The sequence below is a fragment of the Nylanderia fulva genome, unplaced genomic scaffold (assembly GCF_048542155.1).
Source record: "Nylanderia fulva isolate GAGA-0341 unplaced genomic scaffold, ASM4854215v1 Scaffold240, whole genome shotgun sequence".
Classification (NCBI taxonomy): domain Eukaryota; kingdom Metazoa; phylum Arthropoda; class Insecta; order Hymenoptera; family Formicidae; genus Nylanderia; species Nylanderia fulva.
Genome location: NW_028190305.1, coordinates 57,471 through 78,113, shown reverse-complemented (window position 1 = coordinate 78,113; position 20,643 = coordinate 57,471). Strand labels below are relative to the sequence as shown.

At 30.8% G+C, this 20,643-nt stretch overlaps 1 protein-coding gene and 2 pseudogenes across 2 annotated transcripts; all 3 read right to left on the bottom strand.

Annotated features, from left to right (window-relative positions):
* Window positions 1–910: 910 nt before the first annotated feature.
* Window positions 911–1,753, bottom strand: LOC146723039 (uncharacterized; annotated as a pseudogene).
* Window positions 1,633–3,145, bottom strand: LOC146723038 (uncharacterized; annotated as a pseudogene).
* Window positions 3,146–8,985: 5,840 nt separating this feature from the next.
* Vha14-1 (V-type proton ATPase subunit Vha14-1) lies at window positions 8,986–19,009 on the bottom strand. 2 transcript variants are annotated; one of them, XR_003821732.2, is made up of 6 exons: window positions 18,795–19,009; window positions 18,002–18,083; window positions 12,083–12,165; window positions 11,846–11,968; window positions 11,633–11,732; window positions 8,986–11,518 (listed from the first exon to the last, which is right to left on the bottom strand). XR_003821732.2 is itself a non-coding variant. In XM_029317154.2 (5 exons), exons 1-5 carry the CDS (start codon window positions 18,846–18,848, stop codon window positions 11,703–11,705), a joined length of 372 nt encoding a protein of 123 aa, XP_029172987.1. In that variant the 5' UTR covers window positions 18,849–19,009; the 3' UTR covers window positions 11,576–11,702. The 2 variants fall into 2 exon arrangements, 1 of the variants encoding a protein (XP_029172987.1); XM_029317154.2 differs by lacking the exon at window positions 8,986–11,518 and having other exon boundaries at window positions 11,576–11,732.
* Between the last annotated feature and the right edge of the window lie 1,634 nt (window positions 19,010–20,643).

Below are 20,643 nucleotides of genomic sequence, written 5' to 3'. Positions count from 1 at the left end.
AAGAAAAAAATATTTAGCCAAATTTATCGGTCTCCTTTCAATATACGTGGTGTCCAAATATGCGTTGCAGCAAAATCGTGCTTGTGGCGTTGACAGTGATTGGATCATACGGATCATCTGAAATAAAAAAACCACAAATATTTAGAAATTAGAGGCCTATGTCTATTACACTACGTAGGGAAAAATCGATATCTCAAAAAATAACAAAATGGTAGACTGCTGAAAAAATGTTCAAATTTTACGAAAAAAATTGAGCTCTTATGTTAATAAAAAAATTAAAAAAAGCGTTTAATTAAAAAAACCCTACGTACTATAAAAGAGACTGATCTTTTGTACAAAATGCGACCTTAATCATATTAATCGGATAAACAGTTTTTTTTTATTTGCCGTCAACGTGGGTAAAAAATCTCGTTTTGAGAAAAACACGTTTAAAGTTTTAGTTGCAGATAATTTATAAATAAAAAAGGAAATTTATTAACTCATTGTTAATCAGCTATTCCTGGACCATATAGTAGTTCCTCAGCATCCATAAAATGGTCATCGCCGGCGCTAATATTTTGTTTTGCAGTTAAACGGCTCTCGTGCGTGTTTTTATGTGTTTGGCGCTCGGCTTTGCAAATACGCTTCTCGTCAATTGCGTAGCAGTATAAGTATTGATAAATTTAAGGGGGATAGTACAACAATCCTTGGCAGTTTTGCATGAACTGGTGATGACTGGGTGTATGCTTAACACATGAGGGTTACGAACATATGGGGGATATTTAATTTTACCATTATTGGAGGGATCCGGTAAGGATGGAACGATAACACCGTAGAACTGGATCAATCGGGTAAAAGCCATGTGTACAACAGTTCTTACCCGGCTGATCAACAGTAGAGAAGAGTTGCTTTTTACACCCAAGGGTAGGGTTTAGTGGATAGTAGGCGATGAAGCCATGTCAAGACGCACATAGTGGAGCCTGAATCCCACATAACCCCGAGACCGGTCCCGGGGTAGTAATAAAGAGTACTTCCCTCTTCCCGCGCCGATCGCAAAAAAAAAAAAAAAAAAAAAAAAAAGTATTGATAGTGTTTCGCCAATTTTAAGACCTAATGCCTCCAAGACATCCATGAGGCCTATATGTCCGTCGTTGAAAAGTATGGTGGCAATATTAGCGACAATCTTGATAGTAGAAGTGTCGCTAAATGATGTCTTTGGCGCGAATTTCCAAATAACGGCGTTTAGACTTTCGTTATTGTTTTGGTTAAAAGCGCCTAAACATCGCTCCAAAAGATTGTCTCTGCTAAGATCCTCATATAGGCTTTATTGCTTCAATGACATCTACAGGCAATGCCTGTTTATGTGTATAGTTGGCCAATGTCCCTTTTGCACTTGCCTGCTGCCATGAGCACCACGAGTCTTCTCCTTTCAGACAATTCTGATGTTGAGGAACTTCATTGGTAGAACATTTATGGTAAAATGTTGCCCAACTAGCCTTCCTCATGTCTTCTGCAGAATTACTATTGCGACGAATTGTAAAGCCATAGTACGTAGTTATGTTAAAATAAATCAAAACTCTCACATTTTTTTTTATAAAGTATATAGTCTATAATATCCTGCGATAACACGCACGTATAAGTAGCGCGCTTGACTTCGGCAGTATTCCCCCTCTCCGGCACCTGTTCCCTCTGAGGCCGGAAGACGAACGAGCTTAGTATTGTATTGTCTTGTGTCACGATAGTCAAGTACGGCGCACGAGAGATAAAGTTTCATTAAAGAGTGAAAACCTTTATAATTACGACTGTAGAAATCGTTTATTCGACCTACCCACAAAACTTTCAACAAGTTAATTCTTCAATAAGCTTTCCAGTCAACTTGCCCTTTCCGCCGAGGCCCTTTTTTGCTTTTTTGCAATTTCGTAATCTTGTTCCTATTCGTTTTTGAACGTGATTCACACATTCTTTTTTTTTTGCGTTATGTGGAATCAACTCTACAATTTTGTTGTACGTTTTTGAATTGCCGTCCCCGATGTAATTCACGTACTTCATTTTGTGTAATTCTTTAGCCCTTTGAAACATTTCAACAACGGCGTCAAGTTCCATTTTGCCTGCAGAACCAATGTGATTTACGTCATATTTTTCAGCGTGGTTTTCTAGCCAAGTTTAATACTCTTCGGAATTACTTTTTTGCCATAATGCGCATGCCTTGCAGTATGCCGATTTCACACAAATATCAAGTACTTTTTTAGAATAGTAACCGATGATACTTATCACACCGTGTAAAGAAGTAAAACCACGATTGCGCCAAGAACCATCGCCGGAAACGGTAAACCCATCTTCTTTTCCACATTTTTTATAGTTAATTTTTTTCTTCTTCGCCAGCTCTTTGTAATGATAATTTTTTATATATTCCGTGACATTGCAAATTTGGTCGGTAGCAGTATTATAAAATGATTGGAAAATAGGGCGCAGCAAGTCCATAAATGCACAAAACTTCTCTGCTCCACCTGACACTCCTAACAATCATTGCAAAAATAAATCGACGATTAATTTCGTATGCATTTTTAATCGTTGGGCATGAGGGAATTTCTTTTGGCGCACACAAGTTGCACTTTATGATAATTTTAAATCCAAGACCTCGTCGATTATTCTTGCAAAATTCCACGTCACTTCCACACACTTTACATTTCACGAATTGGCTTATTGTTGCAAAAACAGTAATAAAATTTACCAATCTGTAACTAATATTTGAATGTACTGTTATATTACTTTCGTGAAAGCTGCTTAGCTTTTTCAAAGAAGTGCTGATATTCGAACGTTCTTTTTCTAATTCGTATCGATGTGGACTCGATTTTTTCCGCTTCCTATCACCGCTTCTCATTGTTTTTTCTCCGACTCTATGTCTTTTTTCTCTTCTATCTATGATATAATCTCAAAAATTCAACGACACGATCGATACGGTGCAAACTGTGAAGCTGCCGCAAACCGACTGAACTATACTTTTCAGAGCTCTCTTCACATCTATACAAAAGAAATGGCTCTGCAATACCTAACGGAAATATATTCTAAGAACGAGGATCCCTATAGTGTGTATAAAGATTAGGCTGGTAGAATACATAAAAGGTTTTTTACTACGAATAAACCGTATACCTGCCGCTCGGCGCATCGACTGCTTAACACCTCTTCACAGAAAATGCTATATTTCCGTCAATTTTGTAAATTTCTTTTTGAAATTTGGAGAGAACATTTTTTAAATATGCATCTTTTAAAATATGTAAAAAAATCGATTATTTCCATTGCTTTTTTTATTTCTTTTTATTATATATCTTTTATACTCGATCACCTATTGATCTTTATATTATCTACTTGCTTGATTACGAGCTACTATATTATATGTAATACTTTCTTCTATATATGATACAAAGAAGAAAGTATTACATATAATCACTCTATTTTACACGAACTACTTTTTTTACCATATAATCGATAATATATTCTCTTTCATATTGAACATTGTGATTTTCGAATAACCATTCTCAAATACCGTACTTTCCTATATGAACTTCCTCTTCTACCCCTTGACGCTCTGAGAAAGCCGAGTTATCGCCGTCACGGAAAATTCGGGATTTTAAGAGAATTTACACTTTTTCGTGTATTTAGTGTGGCGCGGACTGGCGCCCAATAAAGTAATAACTTTATACTCGCAAATTTCCCAACGTCGGTCCTATTAACTTATATCAAATTTGTCTATTATTCCCCGGTAAGAATAATGATTATAATATACAAGGTGTCCAGTAATTTGCACCCCACCTGTCAGGTGCAGGTAAAGCAGGTCAGTGAAGAAGACCCGCTCTGCGGAGAAAACCCGCTCTCTCCATCGAATCCCGGGAGAAGACGACCAAATTCCAAGGAGAGAGACGGGGGCAGGAGTCGCACCTCGCACCGTTCCGGATGATGTCGAAGGGGGACCTGGGATGCTTAAGTCCTGGACTTCTCTCCCGGTGACCTCGCAAAGAGACGACAGAATCGCTCCAGTAGGGAGCTCGACCAGATGTTCGGCAGGATTCCCTTGGCTAAGTAGCAAAGGTAGAGACCTTTGAACGGCAAAGGCCGAGTTTCCTCACTCCTTAGAAAAAAGGGGAGTAAGAGGGAGGGTAGTCTCATCGAGCAAATAGGCCCGATAGGATTCAATAGCGGGAGCGGACCCCTAGAGCGCTATGCTCTCCCCGCCAAGGCACTCCTCCCAGGAAAGGTCTCGGCGATGTCTCTAGATCGAAGGTCAAATCCCGAGAGAGAGGGAATCACGATCTCAGGGACATGGGGACCATAGGGGGTCAAATGCAAATTTGACCTCCATTAGTACGTGGTCCCTCCGCGAGGGGATGCGGCAGGCGGCGGCACCACTGCCGTGAAGACTCCTTCCCCTTCTGGGAGGGTTTCTTTGGTGAGGGCCTCCGGAGCTAGATACCGAATCCCTGTTTCCTTTGGGAAAAGGAGAGAGCGCCACTCCGTAGCGGGGTGGCAGTTCGAGCGGGTACTCTCGAGCCGCGACCCCGCCCTCTAAACTTTTTGGGAGGGCGCGGCGCGAGGATGGTATCCCCTTGCGTCGCAACCGATACGGCCGCACAATGGCGAGAAAGCATCATTCCATAGAGAACACGCTTCTCCAGTAGCTCGAGTGGAGCCGCTATGCGGCCAAAGTTTGCAATAATTGTACGCAAAAAGTTCGTGTAGAACAAATATGACACATATAAAATGAACTCCGAAAATTCGCAAAAAAAATCTGCTCGTATTTGTTGCGTTGTGAACTATACATCTCGTGATTCAAAAAATCCCGAATTAAGTTGTTTTTCGTTTCCGGAAAAACCGTGAGAATGTGAACGTTGAAAGAAATGGATTATTGCAGTTCGTCGAATTGCGTATGTATAACCTAAAGATTATTTATTTATTGCATTGATTTCAAAAATTCCATAGCTTAATTCGAGCTATATTTCTTATCATTTCTTCATTCTATTTTTTATTATTTAGATCAAATAGTAAAGCATGGCAGCCAAATAAAAATTCGAGAATCTGTAATCTTCATTTTGAAGGAAGTAAAAGATCAGAGGACCCTACAACAGCTGCATACAGTCCAACAATTTTTCCAAGCATTTATCGAAAAAGAAATGTTGAAAATTCACAAAGAACGGAAAGAGTTAAAAGACAACAACGTAAATTGCAGTTTGTACCCAGTGGCTCTACAACATGAAGAAGGCTTGATTGTTTCATTCGAGACTACTAAAACATCTGACGCAGTAGTTGAAGCTTCTCGCAATATGAGTAGTGTCATGACGCAAATAGATTTAGACACGCCTCCTAAAAACAACTTATCGTTTATGTATTGCTGGCAAGATCCTTCGACTAACGAAGCATCAACACAAACATGTATCAATGTCAATAAGCCTGAGAATCGCTCTAAAAAAGTTATTGTTGTTGCTCCGCAACCTGTATAAACAAAGACTGTTGGAGTAAGTCCCGATTGTGATATAAGACCTGGATTTATAGGTTTCGTTGATATAAAGACTGATTCAGATATGAAACAGCTGGCTGGAATCTCACTGTCCATGTTTCAAATCCTCTTAGCGTTTATAAAACCTCTAACACATGGACAACCGAAATATTACAAAGTAATTAATGTTCAGAACAAATTACTATTATTTTTAATAAAAATGAAGCTTGGTTTAACGTTCGAAGCCATAGGAGTATTTTTTCATATTTCTGCGTCAAGTATGTCGACCATTTTTTATAATGTCTTAGAAACTTTACATGAAAATACTAAAACTTGGATATTTTGGCCAAGTAGAAAGACAATTCGATCCTCAATGCCTTCTGTGTTTAAAAATTATCCTAACTGTCGAGCCATCATAGACTGTACTGAAATTCGTACAGATACTCCACCTTTACTTGACAAACGTGCCTTAATGTATTCTTCTTACAAATCCGATTTTACAGTAAAATATTTAATCGGAATAAATCCATTTGGAAAAATTACTTTTTTATCTAAAGGTTACGGTGATAGATCTACCGATTGCTTCATTGTGGTCGACCGGGCTTTATCAACCTAGTAGAGCTTGGAGGTGAAATTATGGCCGATATAGGATTTCCTACAATAAAAATTGAACTTTTCAAACGTCAGTGTGTTTTAGTAATGCCACCATTTGCCACAAACCTACAATTTATGAGGGAAGAAGTCATATAACAATACAAAATAGCCAATGTCACAATTCACGTTGAGCATGCTATTCAACGTGTAAAAATTTTAGAGTATATAAACATCGAATTATTACCTAAATTGGATAAAGTTATGTATATGACATGCGTTCTTGCAAATCTCAAGCAAACAATTATAAAAGACAACAATGAAAGTTTTGAATCATATATTTAATACGAGAAATGTATAGATAATGATGTAAATTAACAATTTATAACAGTAATTATATCTACTTTATAAACTTTGAAAATAAAGAAACAATATTCATTTAAACATTAATAAATAAATGTTTAAAAACATTTTTTTAAAACAAGTATTAAAATTTGTTGAAAACTTTATTTTTTTAGTAATATTGTTAATTATTTCCACGTATTTTTCAAGATTGGGAGGAAATATTTGAAATAAAAATATTCTATTTTAGGGATAACAGCTTTCAAAAATTGTGCATTCCGAAAAACATTTACCAAATCATGCTGGGAAAAAATAAATAACTTGCACGATGCTAGCCCGATTGCTAGTTATGTACAACAAAGTTTGTATCTGATAATGAGTGTAATAAACATGAGTTTGTTTTAATTCAGGTTCACCAAGAGCATTGAGAATTAAGTAGTCGATTAAAGATTTGTTTACATTCTTATCGATAATAACAGAGTCCTTACACTAATAAGGACACTTAATTTTAATGATATCCATCTCCGTTCCGTTAACAATGATCCCATCTGGACTGCAAGCCAAAAAAGGCTGTCTTGCACACACAATTGGACCAATATCATAAAGTTTTATGCCTGTCATAGCACTTAAGGAAATTTTGGCAGAATACTCCATTACTAATCCATAATGCATTGCTTTTGTCATTGCTCCCTTATACTGTTCATTTTGAAATTGCACAGCTAGACTGTCAAAGTTATCTGGGACATTAATCCCAAAGAAATTTTAATATGAGCATAGGCACGGTTTCGGAGATATTAAAGGGTGAAAGTGATGGACTAACTGGAGATCATCACTTTCACTTCCTTGTATTTTCGGAATCATGCCTATGCTCATCTTGAAATTTTACTGGGATTAATGTTTTATCTAATCCCAGACAACACCATGTCTCAAGTTGGCGCATCTTTAAGACGTCTTTTGGATATCATATCGTAAGATTTCTTAAAGACTACTTAAAGATGTCTTATGCGCCGCTACTTTTAGACATAGTGTTGTCTGGGATAATACTATTTGCCATGAAAAAAGTTTGAAATTTATGGTTCAAAAAATGGACAAAATATAATTATTTATTTAATTTTTTTTTAATTTTATTTATTACCTTTGGCCAGTTTATTTCTTATATTTTTATTTATTTTATTTTATTTATTTAATTTATTTCATATATTGTATTTTTTATGATATATTTTATTTATTTTTTCTTTATTTAAAAAATTTTTTTAAATTAAATAAATTTTATTTAAAAATTTAAGAAAATAATAGTTAAATATCTCTGCGACAGGATAATACAGATTTTCATGATGAGGCTCGTACGAATATAAACGAATCACAGTGCAAGAACGAAATGAGATACAACTTACAAGGACCGGCACACAGGTATAGCATCGGTGACTACGTAGAAATACGCAATATCGAAACTACACCGGAATAAATAAAAAATTAATACCTAAATTTAAAGGTCCGTACATAATAAAAAAGGTCTTAGACCACGATCGTTATATTGTCATCGATGTCGAGGGCTTTCAATTGACTCAGTGACCGTATACTGGTGTATGCACACCAGATCAGATGCGTCCGTATACATATATATTAAAAATTGATATGGGATCATTGACTATGTGACGCGATTTCTTTTTATTTCGAGAATGAAATCAGAATATGTATTTTATTTTATATTTTTTTTCTGCGTGTATTGTATTTTGTTCCGAGGGTGAGATTAAGACATGTCTTCTTTTAAATGTATACTTTACTCTTTGCCCGAAACGGTCAAAATGTCAGAATGGCATGTAGTCGTATGATTATTTTTCCGTATTATTTAATTAATTGTTATTTGCGAGATACTGTCTCACCTTCCTTTGTAATAACATATATCAGTTATGTACATCGATAATATTTACACGACGATAAAACGTGAGATACAAACGTCCGTATGGACACATCGAAACATGAATTTTCAGTCGCTTAAGCGATTGGTTCGAGGAATTACGGAAGGGATGAGAATCGAGACAAGCAGTATAAATATGGTTAATTTCGAGACGTAAGGACACACTCTAAAAGACTCACTCTGACACTCGCACACCCGTTTTCGGTTCTGACAATCAGCCTGCTCTTGGACGAGTGATAAGATTTCACCTGAGCGATCTCTCAATAATATTCGCAATAAACGTATTTGGAACAATCGCTATATACATACTTAATATTCCAGCATTCTCCTGATTACTAAAGCCTATTTTTAAATAAAGATCCTGACCTGTGCCAATTCCGCATGAAAATCCTGACTACACATGGAATTCTATAAAAAATAATTACGCGTTCTGATGTGCTTACTTTATTTATTATTACTCTAAATAATTATTCGTAATTTATCTTATATTTTTTTATTTTCATAAATATTGTATATCAGTATTTAATTTCAAATTTAGAAATGTAATAGATGTAGTAGAGATTTGTAACAATAGAATTAATCAGCAATAACTTATTTTGTAATTTTCAAACTTATATTAAAAATTATATGTAATCTTACAATTATAGAAAATGTAAAATATTATCAATTATCATTTACTTAGTTATTTTTATTAATATTATAATTATACACATATTCATATCTATATGTATAATAATATATTAAGCCACAACCTTACCTTTTCATTTATTATTTTTATTTTCATAATGATTAGATAAAGCTCCAAACTTCGGTTTATAACTTTCACGTTTCAACGAATGGTGAACTCCATTTTTAAATTTAATATTCGTTTAGTATTCAGAAAGCAAAAATACATAGGAATTGGGTATTGTTATCTATTATTTTATATGAGTGGGTTTTCCCCAAAGTTATACCAATCTTTTTTTTAGCGGACATGATTAGCATGCAATCAACAATACGTCCACACTGTAATATTACTGCACGCTAAATGAACAACAAATTACGAACAAGAATGTATATACACCAGCAGGACACATCGCGTCATGGCTGCATCAATAAATATCCACAACGCATTGTGGTATTTTTGCATTGCCAGAATGCATTTTGGTCAATTATTAAAAGAACCTCAACACGAATTTCGCGCTTTGTGGTTTTTTTAACATATCAAAATGCGTTATGAGCGTTTTTGAAAATGTCATGATACAAATATCGCGTTGTGGTTGAATTGGAGAAGTCAGAACGCGTTGTGATCGGTTTTTTCGTTCAATGAGCGTTTTCGATCTTTGAGCCTAACATGCATTGCATACATGGAGTCACTTTTTTCTGCGTCCATACTATTATATTTGAACTTAAATATGTACTCTTGTTTTTTACTCTATTATACCTAACAACGCACAGTAGGGAAAAAAGCACCTTTTGTGGAAAAAATTCAGTCAACATAATTGAATTCTTAATGGATTTTAAAGTTTTTTTAATTTGTTAGAAATTAAATAGGCTATACGTATGTTCTGATTAAATTTTGATTATGATCGAAATAAAAAATGGCGAATGCAATAAAGTGGGTATAACATTAAAACTGTACGATTGATTGTGAATGAATTCGTAACAAAACGTGCATGTTAACTCAGAAATGTTTTTATATATTTGTATAATCGATAATTTCGAATCCATAATTTGAATAAAAAAAATTGCGGTTTTAAGATAACGGAAAAATTTACAAACAGCCGAATTTTGAAATAGAAATCGATTTTAATGAATCGTATAGTTTTGATATGTTATGCTTACTTTATTGGATTCGCCATTTTTTATTTGAACTATAATCAAAATTTAAGCAGAACATACTTAGAGCCTATTCAATTTTCAACTTTAAAAAAATGTTTTAATCCATTGAGAATTTTATCGTTAGCCGAATTTTGTCCACAAAAATGCTCCTCCCACTGTATGACACACGCACATATACATATGTGAATCATATAATACAAGCTATACTTTTATATTAGACATAAATTTAGAGAATAACAGTTTTTTTTGTGTACTTCAATCTCAGGTAATTTTTACGTTCATATAAAGTGTACACTTTTTATATGAAGCATATTATGATTAGTTGACAACTCGTCTGTAATTCGAGATATCTTATTGGGATAAAAATAGGTAATGAGAGAAAACTATAATTTCATAATTATTTCTCGTTTTCCGAATAAAATCGTTTCTTGGAATAATTGATGTATGTTTTGCAATTGTAGTTGGAAAAGTATATTTTTGTCGCATTAATTCTGTCAAATTAAAAAAGATTAGAAATATAAAAATAGTAATTTTATCGATAATAGACAGTTCAGGAATTCCCTTAAGGCTCCTGGGTTCTCGCCACGACCATGTTGGATTATGACATCAGAGAAAGTACACTGAAAATTCTTAGATGCCATTTTTAAATGAAAAGATTCGATGAAACACTATTTCAGATGGCTTTAGTACACTTTTAAAATACCTCGAAAACTATTCTTTTCTCTTAACAATCAATCAACAACTAAAATGATTAGACTTTGTCATGCGGAATAACTGCATGTGCAAAGATCAGGCGGACTGAACCTCATATTATAGTCATTTTACAACTATTGATTGATTATAAAGGAAAGAATTTTTGAAATATTTTAAGAGTGTGCTAAAACCATCTAAAGTGCTGTTTCATCGAAGTATCTTTTTATTTCAAAATAACATCCAAGAATTTTTAACGTATTTTTTCGTCTTTGACGTCATAATTTAAACGTCATAATTTAATGATCGGCGAAGAGCAAGGAACATACAGTTCTGAAAAAGACCAGACTTTTCTCATCTTTACCTGCTTCTCTATTGTCTCTATGTAGATAGTCTTCACAAGTAGGCATGTGCTCGTGGATGATTTTTTGGTTATTCCGATATTATATACCCGAATACAATTGCACAATCACAATGTATTTGTACTACATATGCATGTCCCTACTCTTTTCTCTCTGACCATTACGATTTTGAAATGTGCAGACTTTGTGCTGGTCGAAGCTTCCAGTCTTTATGAAATCGTTGTATTAAATAAAACTCGAAAAACTCATTGTGCTCATTCTCGAATCATCTTCCTCGTTCTCCCGAATTTCATTAATTTTGATGTCACCAGTAATACAACAGTTTCACTGCACAGTGAAGATTATTCAACAATCAGATACATGTAAAAATGTGTATTACAGCAGTTTTATGTCATTTGTATCTATTTACTGAATAACATAAAAGATATGTAAAATACATACGATAATCAATCGAATAATTCTGTTTAACTGTATATACATAGTGTATAATTCCAACAATGCCACATTTATATTAATGTATATCTTCTGGGTTGAACATTCCCTGTAAACAATAATTGTAGCAAATAAATTTTCCTTAGAATAGAATAAAAAGCTACAAGTTAAATTAAACAATAGACTGTTAAACATCAAGTATAAAAATTCGTAAAATGGTACCTTAGCGCGTCTTAAAATGGAATCTTTGCTGGCGTCGTATGGATGATCTTTGCTCGGAATTTCTAGTACAGCAGGTATTGGTTGAGTGTGACTGTCAATTACATGACGAATCATTTCTGCTACCTACGATCAAATATCATTAAATTAGTAATGTTATTTGGATATATGATCATGCAAAATAAAAGTTTGTTTCCGTACACATATATTAAAATATGTAACAAAATTTTGGCTACTTACATTCTGATTAATAAGAATGATATCGATATCATCACGCTTGATAAAACGCTTGAATGTGTCTTCTATCTCGCTTATCGCTGTGTCTACAAGAATCATTATTTAACATTAATTTATACCCATTAAGTAATCTTATAATTTATATTATAATAATATGAGTGTATATAGAATCTCTCTCTGCAACAAGTAATGTATATTTCTGAAAATTGATATAATTTTAATAAAACTGTTCATATGTAAATAGAATGAATTGAAATTATATAAAATTAAAAACATTTGTAAATAAATAAAATTTTATTCTGACTCATTTAAATTTAATACATATTTTACATACAGGATGATTTAAAACAAATGTAACAAACAGATTATTTAACAAATTGTTTCAGAAGCCTTTATCAATAAAAAATGTTAATGAATATATATATATATATATATATATATATATATATATATATATATTTCAGTACTTACGTAATTATGAGAAAATTTTAAAATTTTACTGCTATTATAGTAAAATTATATGCTTTGTAAGAAATAATAAAGGAGAATGTCCAAAAAGTGCGATTTTTTGACCTCGAGCGGAAAGTAAAATTCGAGTTGTTTTAGGTCTCATACATCTAGAATAATGTAAAAACCATAGTGGTTTTTCCTAGAATTGCAGGGAACATTTAAATATCATCATATGTTTAGAGAAAATCACGTAAATCAATATCTCAACAAATCGAGATTTCTTGATGTTTTACCCGAATATTTTAGTAAATATTTTGGTAATACCAAGTTTCTAAAATTATTTAGAACGATTTTTTTTTTTTTTTAATGTCAGTTAATCATAAATTGAATAATATGTATACAGGGTGTTCTTAAAGTCCGACTTGGGCTTTTTATCTTGGAAACGATTTAAGATACGAAAAGTCTCAAACAAAAGTTGTAGGATTTCGAGAGAGACATAAGATCATGCCATTGATTTGACCTTGAATAATCATTTGGTCACATAAAAATCACCTTCAATTTCTTTAATGGGACTACCTATTTTTCATTACATATTCTTATATGTTATTTCAAAAGCTTTACAAAACCCTATAATAAAATTTTAAATCAATTAACAGTGTCAATCCTCGAGTCTCACCAGTCAGAATAAAGAATAAATAACTATAAAACACCCGTCTCTCGACCAAAACTGGCTAATTTCTTTTATTACTTTCCAATCACAACGTTTCGACTATATTTTTAGTCCTTATCAAGTGATCAACTATACAAAAACATACAGATAACAAGATTCAGTAAACTACACAATCTCGCTATTGATATTTTAGTTAGATAAAATTCATACATACTTGTAAAAAAAAAAGAAAGAATTATTACAATCCAAAAATATTATAGGAGAATAGTGTCTAATAGACATCACGTCAAATATGTCATAAGGATCAAGAAAGACTAAGCGATCTTTATTATTTTGTCGCACATGTTACTTAAATTTTCAATGTCCTTTTGTAAGTTGATAGTGTTTTTGTTTTTCTTAATAAAAAACATTTCAGCAATCTCTCTTTTTCTAATGTGTTTTTGTAGGATCTTAGGCATAGATTAATCAAAGTCATGGTCAAATTTAATTCTATGTTTGCTAATTACAGATAAATTGCTGGAATGCATTTTGATATTATTGAAATGTTCCTTTATTCGTGTACTTAGATGCCTCTTTGTCTGTCCAATATATGAAGTCGCAATTTTTACAATTAATTTTATATACTATTTCTGTGGGATTCTCAGTCAGTAGTCTATCTTTCCCGACTTTAATTAAACAATTTAATTTGTTAAGTATGTTGTGTACCACATTAAAACTGATATTCTTAAGGACTCTATCCATATGATTTTAACCATTAACGTATGATAAAGAGACAAAAGAAGACTTATAATAATAATTCTTTCTTTCTTTTTTACAAGTATGTATAAATTTTATCTAACTGTCAAATATCAATGGCGAGATTGTGTAGTTTACTGAACCTTGTTATCTGTATGTTTTTGTATAGTTGATCACTTGATAAGGACTAAAAATATAGTCGAAACGTTGTGATTGGAAAGTAATAAAGGAAATTAGTTCTGGTCGAGAGAAAGGTGTTTTAAAGTTATTAAAATATGTTTTCATAAAGTTCTTGTTGAGTTATAAAGGTTTGAAGTTAACAATTTTTTGACATAAAATGTAAAATATCTTGTAAAATATTCGGTTCTTGATAATCGTACCTTAATACTGTTTTGCATGGAATAATGAGACCAATCAGTTGGTGTAAAAAAAAAACATAATTACGTATAAAAAAAGTATGCAGCTGCATGTTGAATATTACTTTTTTTTAAACAATTAGTTTTCTTTATACCAGTTGATTTGTCTCATTATTCCGTGCAAAAAAAATATTAAGGTATGATTACCAAAAACTGAATATTTTATAAGATATTTTACATTTCATGTCAAAAAATTGTTAACTTCAAACCTTTATAATTCAACAAGAACTCTATAAAAACATATTTTAGTATAGGATTTTGTAAAGTTTTTGAAATAACATACAAGAATATGTAATAAAAAATAGGTAGTTCCATTTAAGAAATTGAAAGTGACCTTCACGTGATCTTCAGATGACTATTTAAGGTCAAATCAATGGCACGATCTTATGTTTCCCTCGAAACTCTACAACTTTTGTTTGAAACATTTTTTCATATCTCAATTCGTTTCCAAGATAAAGAGCCCGGATCGGACGTTAGACACCCTGTATATGCATATATTATACAATTTATTATTGACTGACTTTAAAATCGGTCTAAATGATCTTGGAAAGTTGGTGTTACCAAAATATTTACCAAAATATTCGACTGAAACATCAAGCAATAGATTTATTGCGAAATATTGATTTACGTGATTTTCTCTAAACATATGATGATATTTAAATGTTCCCTGCATTTCTAGAAAAAACCACTATGGTTTTTACATTATTCTAGATGTAGAGATCTAAAACAACTCGAATTTTACTTTCCGCTCGAGGTAAAAAAATCGCACTTTTTAGACATGCTCCAGTATATTGCTTCTTCGCTATATTACTTCAATTATGGCTTCCTCATAGAGGAAGCTTAACTTGCACATCGATTAATCAAAATTTAATTTTACTCAATAAGATTCCTTATGAGAAAGCAAAATTATTATCCTCTTTTAATTATTGCTTCCTCATGGAAAAATCTTAATGAATGAAATTAAATTTTGATCAATCAATGTGCAAGTTAAGCTTCCTCTATAAGGAAACCATAATTGAATTAATATGATAAAGAAGCAATATGCAAATTTCAATTTGCACAATTTTTTTATTTAAATTTTTTTAAATCATCTTAATTACGGAAATAATGAGCTCTAGATAAGTTAGAAGAATGTATAATCATAAAATATAATTTTTTTAAATGTTCGGTATTTTTTTAAATTTAATTTATTAAGAAAAAATTTTTTGAAAATTGATAATTTTATAATAAGGTTCAAATTTGCACTTTTTTACATAAAGTAACAGTTTTTAGAAAGTTAGATAGATGTATGTGAATGTGTATGTACGTACTCACTCTCCTATATTTATCTCGTAATTCCCGCATTCCTATTATGTACACAATTTTTATTCGTGAATTTCTATTATGTTAATAATTTTAATTTGTCGAATTTCTGTTATACATATATACATAATTTTAATTCAAATTTATATTATGTACAAAATTTTATTGTTGAATTTTCATTGTGTGCATAATTTTAATTCTTGAATTTCGATTACGTTTATAATTTCAATTCGCCTAATTTCTATTAATAATTTATATATAATTTCAGTTATTTACATAAAAGAAATACGGTGAATTAAAATTATGTTCATGATAGAAATTTGGAAAATTAAAATTGTTTATAATAGAAATTCGAGAATTAAAGTTATATACATAATTGAAATTCGGCGAAATAAAATTATGTACACTCAATAAAAAATACTTTACTACTGCTAAATACTCAAAATGTGCTCCCTGAATTTGAATTCATGCATTGCACTGATGAATCAAAAAATTGTATACACAATTGTACAATGTACACAATTGTAGTATTATTATAATACAATTTCATTCAATACATCAATAATTCTTGAATAAAATCATTCAGTGTATATATTTATACACTATCTGTGTGTGTGTGTGTGTTTAAATGTAGAGAATAAAGAATTTAAATCTGGAGATCTCTATGGTCCATGATAGAAGAGTTCCACGTCCAATCCATCTGCTAATATAATTAACTATGTTACTTTCTTTTTTATAATAAGAAGATACATCATTTTGAAATCACATTTGTTATCGAATGAGAAGTAGAGTATCTTCAAACATCTATATTCTTTGATTCATCAGTGTGATGTATGCATTCAGTTCAGGAAGTACATTATGAGCATTTATTAAACTTAACTATAATTACATGATACACAATATACATCTCCTTTGATAATTATATGATATTTGCATATTCTCATGTTTTATTTTGATTATTCAAAGGTCACTTCTGTCCTATCAAGTGTGTGATTTTTACTATAATAGCAGTAAAATTTTAAAACTTCCATAACTACGTAAGCATTAAAAATAGAATCTAAGTTCATTAACATTTTTTATTTAGAATAACCTAAATAAGCTGTCAAGATTTATTACACTCGTGAATCATCATATATATATCATTGTATATATAACTCAAATTCTGAATTATAGAAAAGCATAATAATTTTCCATTAAAAAAGTGCTTTATATGTCAATTGAGTCCATATCACTTATACATACAAAGTGCACCAATGCAAGCAATAAAGCATATTTTATATAAACTGACTTAATTAGTTTTTTATTTTTTCAGAAATTTATAATACAAGAGAATGCTTTATAGTACAAGAAAATTCCTTTACTAAATTATTTTTTATATTTTATTTTTTAAATTCCAGTTTTTCATAATAATAAAAAATTGTCAAATGATAAGGGTAAATACACTTTTAAACAAAATTATATAACATCAGTTTGAATCAACAAAAAAACGATAAAATTAAAATGTATATAACTTTACCAAAAAATTAACACAGAATGAGTCCTGCAAATATTTTAAAAAGTTCTTTTTAAAACTTAAAGTCTTAGCTAAAGTCTTTTTCTCATTTGTTTCTTATGTAAATAGATTAATTTCAAAGTCAATAATAAAAAATTTAAATTAAAATAAAAAAATTATAATTTTGAAATTATGCACATCAAAGAAGTTTTTTTTGTAACTTTATTCTAAATGATCTTTGAAAGTTTCAAGTTACTTTTTTAAAATTCTTTTTCGAAATTAAGCTGCGATCTTTTTTAGATTATTATCTGGTTTAAATAATTTTCCTATAAATATACTGATTTAATACTCATAATACTGATATAAATTACACCATAAATAAAAATATATATTAAAAACATTCTAATTATTTTTTAATTCTTTAATTATGTTCCAATTAAAATTCTTATATCAAATAAAAGTAAAATGTTACTTAAGTAAAATATAATGTTTAATTTAATGTTTTATTTTAAGACTATTTTTATTAATTTGTGTAAAAAAGAAACAACACATATAAACTAAAGCTAAAGAGTTTTAAGATTACCAACAGGAATCAATTTTTTTCTATTTCATTGCAAATCTCTGTTTTATTTATAGCATAAATTATTAATATCAATTTTAAATGGTAGTCTTTTAGTGATTAAAATAATTAAAAGATCCTTATCACTAATTTTATCTTCATATTGTATGTAATTAGTTCTTAATACTTTTTTAGTTACCTATCATACAATACAAATTGTCTTATCAAATACAACACATTGCTGCATTCTGTGTGTAAAAGCTATTACAATAAAAATTTTTAACATAATCTTACATACTTTTATCGACAACCATAAAATTAGGCTGGCGATGTTTATTGATCTCTCCAACTCCACCCAGCAAAAAACCCACACAGGTATCCTAAAATAATATTTATTGTATTAGTTTGCAATATATTTTTTTGCAATACATATTAACATATTATAACAGAAAATAAATTTAAAAAGCAAAGAAAATCTAAGCAATATTTTTTCAAATAGATTAGTTTCCAATATCTCAATATACATATATGTTTAAAAATCAGTGATAAACAACACATTGTGTACATTTAATATATTTATATTAATTTAGTATATATTAGGAATTTAAAAGCTAGTTTAACTAAATTATAATTTTTATTGATGATTATTTTAATATTTGTATTTATGTTAATATTATTTTAATATAAATAAAATTAGAATTTGTTGCTGTTTAACACATAAAAAGAAAGATTAAAATGGAAATGATGAATTGCATTACTATTATTATACATACAAATTTTGTTATAGGCAGAGCTACTACTTGAATTGCTAATTAAATCAACTATAATTTGATTAAAGTAGCTAAATATCAAAATATCTAAGTTATTTATTAAGTTATAAAGATAGTTCATAAAAAGTAACAGCACAGTCGCGTTTATATAGAAGTTAAATTAATTATAATATAGATCAGTTTTAAAAAAATTTTACAAAATATTATATTCAAGTTATTGTAAAATTGATCAATACATAAATATAAATGCGTATATTTAAGAGAAAAATGTATTTCTAACAAATTATATTATTAATCAAGAATGAACAAAATTATACGTACCTCATCGCCAATCACTGCTAGAAGTTTTCCTTTTCCTGCGGAATGAAGTGCCATTATATACTCTTCGTAAAAGCAGACTAAAATTTGCAAATAAAGCTTCTAAGTGAAGCAATTTTGTAATCAATCAATCGTATACAAAATACAGAGAGATTCTATTGTACATCAGCTGACATTGGCCACACCACAGATAATCACGTGTTATTGCGTTTCCAAAACTTTCAGTCTAATTATTTATTCCCTAGCAGGATATTGATTATGTAAAGCCCCTTGCACAATGCAACAAGCAATAGGAATAAAACATAGAAAATATCTACGAATAGGAGCTGAGACTAATATCTATCTCCTTTTCTGATTGGTTGATATTTTGTTTTTTTCTTATTTCTATTGCCTTAACTTTTCTCTAGAATATAGTCATAAGTTCGAACTTAAGACGCCACGCAGCCATTTGATTGGTTGATCAAAATCTTAAATCAACCTCCGATCTGGGTATCGATTTTATAACTTTTTCTAAAGTGAAAACATAAAAAGTAAAAAATGTCCACCAATCACGCATTGATTTTAAAATAAAATCGATGTGCGATTGGCGGAAATTTTTCACTTTTCACATTTTCACTTTAGAAAAAGTTACAGAATTGATACACAGACTTAAGCCGGCGTCCTATGGAGCGGATTACGCGGAAGCGGAACCAGCGGATCGTCAATCATGGAATCGTTCCGATGGAGCTCATCGATAAGTTCTATCGGAACAATTCCGTGATTGGCGATCCGAAGGTTCCGCTTCCGCATAATCCGCTCCATGGGACGCTGGCCTTAAGACGATCTTAAAAGTGGGGTCTACAATGAGTTCTGTGAAGTTAGCTTACCAAAATTAGATTTTCGAAGTTTCAATAATTGGAATCAATAGTTGGTCTTTTATTGATCATTGTTGGTCATATTTTAGCTTTTGTTGATTATTAGTTTGATTGTTATTAAAAAAATAAATATCAATGTGAAGTTAGCCTACCTAAATATACAATTTTAATAGATTTTAATTAATTATACGTCAAATCGATAGGAAATCGATTGTTGGTCCCAATTATGTCTTTAGAAATGATTGTTGATCGATTATTTACTAATCATAACAAAATAATTATTTTTTAATCACATATACTGCGCATACGCATATATACTGCGCATGCTGTTTCCAACCATTAAGTTAGCTGATAAGTTTCTCGAAATCCTCACTGCTGTAGTTTGGTCTTTTTATAGTTAATAACTTCTCTTTCAATTAAAAAACTACCGGACAATGTGAGAATTGTCTATCAGCAAAACTTGCTGTTGTCAACGGGAGCAGGTTAAGGTTAATAAAAGGTGCTCTCTGGTCCGTGCTGGTGCAAAGCCATAGTCAAATATCTGTAAAATTAGAAATATTAATATAATAATTTAATTGTTTTTTATTTAGCAATAATAATTTTTTTTAATTTTCACCTGTAATAACCATAAATTTTGTAATAACTGATTTTCTCAATACAAAGTTTATATTGTTAATACTATTACTTAAAATCCTAATAAATACACTAAGACTAATTATAAATGTGTCAATTTGAACGTATTTGTATAAAATACCTCTTTCATCTAATTGTACATTTCTCTGATCGCGGAATAATATATTTAGAGCTAACTTAATGGTTGGAAACAGCATGCGCAGTATATGTGATTGAAAAATAATTATTTTGTTATGATTAGTAAATAATCGACCAACAATCATTTCTAAAGACATAATTGGAACCAACAATCGATTTTCTATCGATTTGACGTATAATTAATTAAAATCTATTAAAATTGTATATTTAGATAGGCTAACTTCACA

Coding starts and splice junctions, on each gene's coding strand:
- Vha14-1 (XM_029317154.2), bottom strand. CDS start 18,848: ATGGCACTTCATTCCGCAGGAAAAGGAAAACTTCTAGCAGTGATTGGC. Junction 18,084..18,794: donor TAGCAGTGATTGGCGATGAG/GTACGTATAATT, acceptor ATATTATTTTAG/GATACCTGTGTGGGTTTTTT. Junction 12,166..18,001: donor TTTTATGGTTGTCGATAAAA/GTATGTAAGATT, acceptor TGATTCTTGTAG/ACACAGCGATAAGCGAGATA.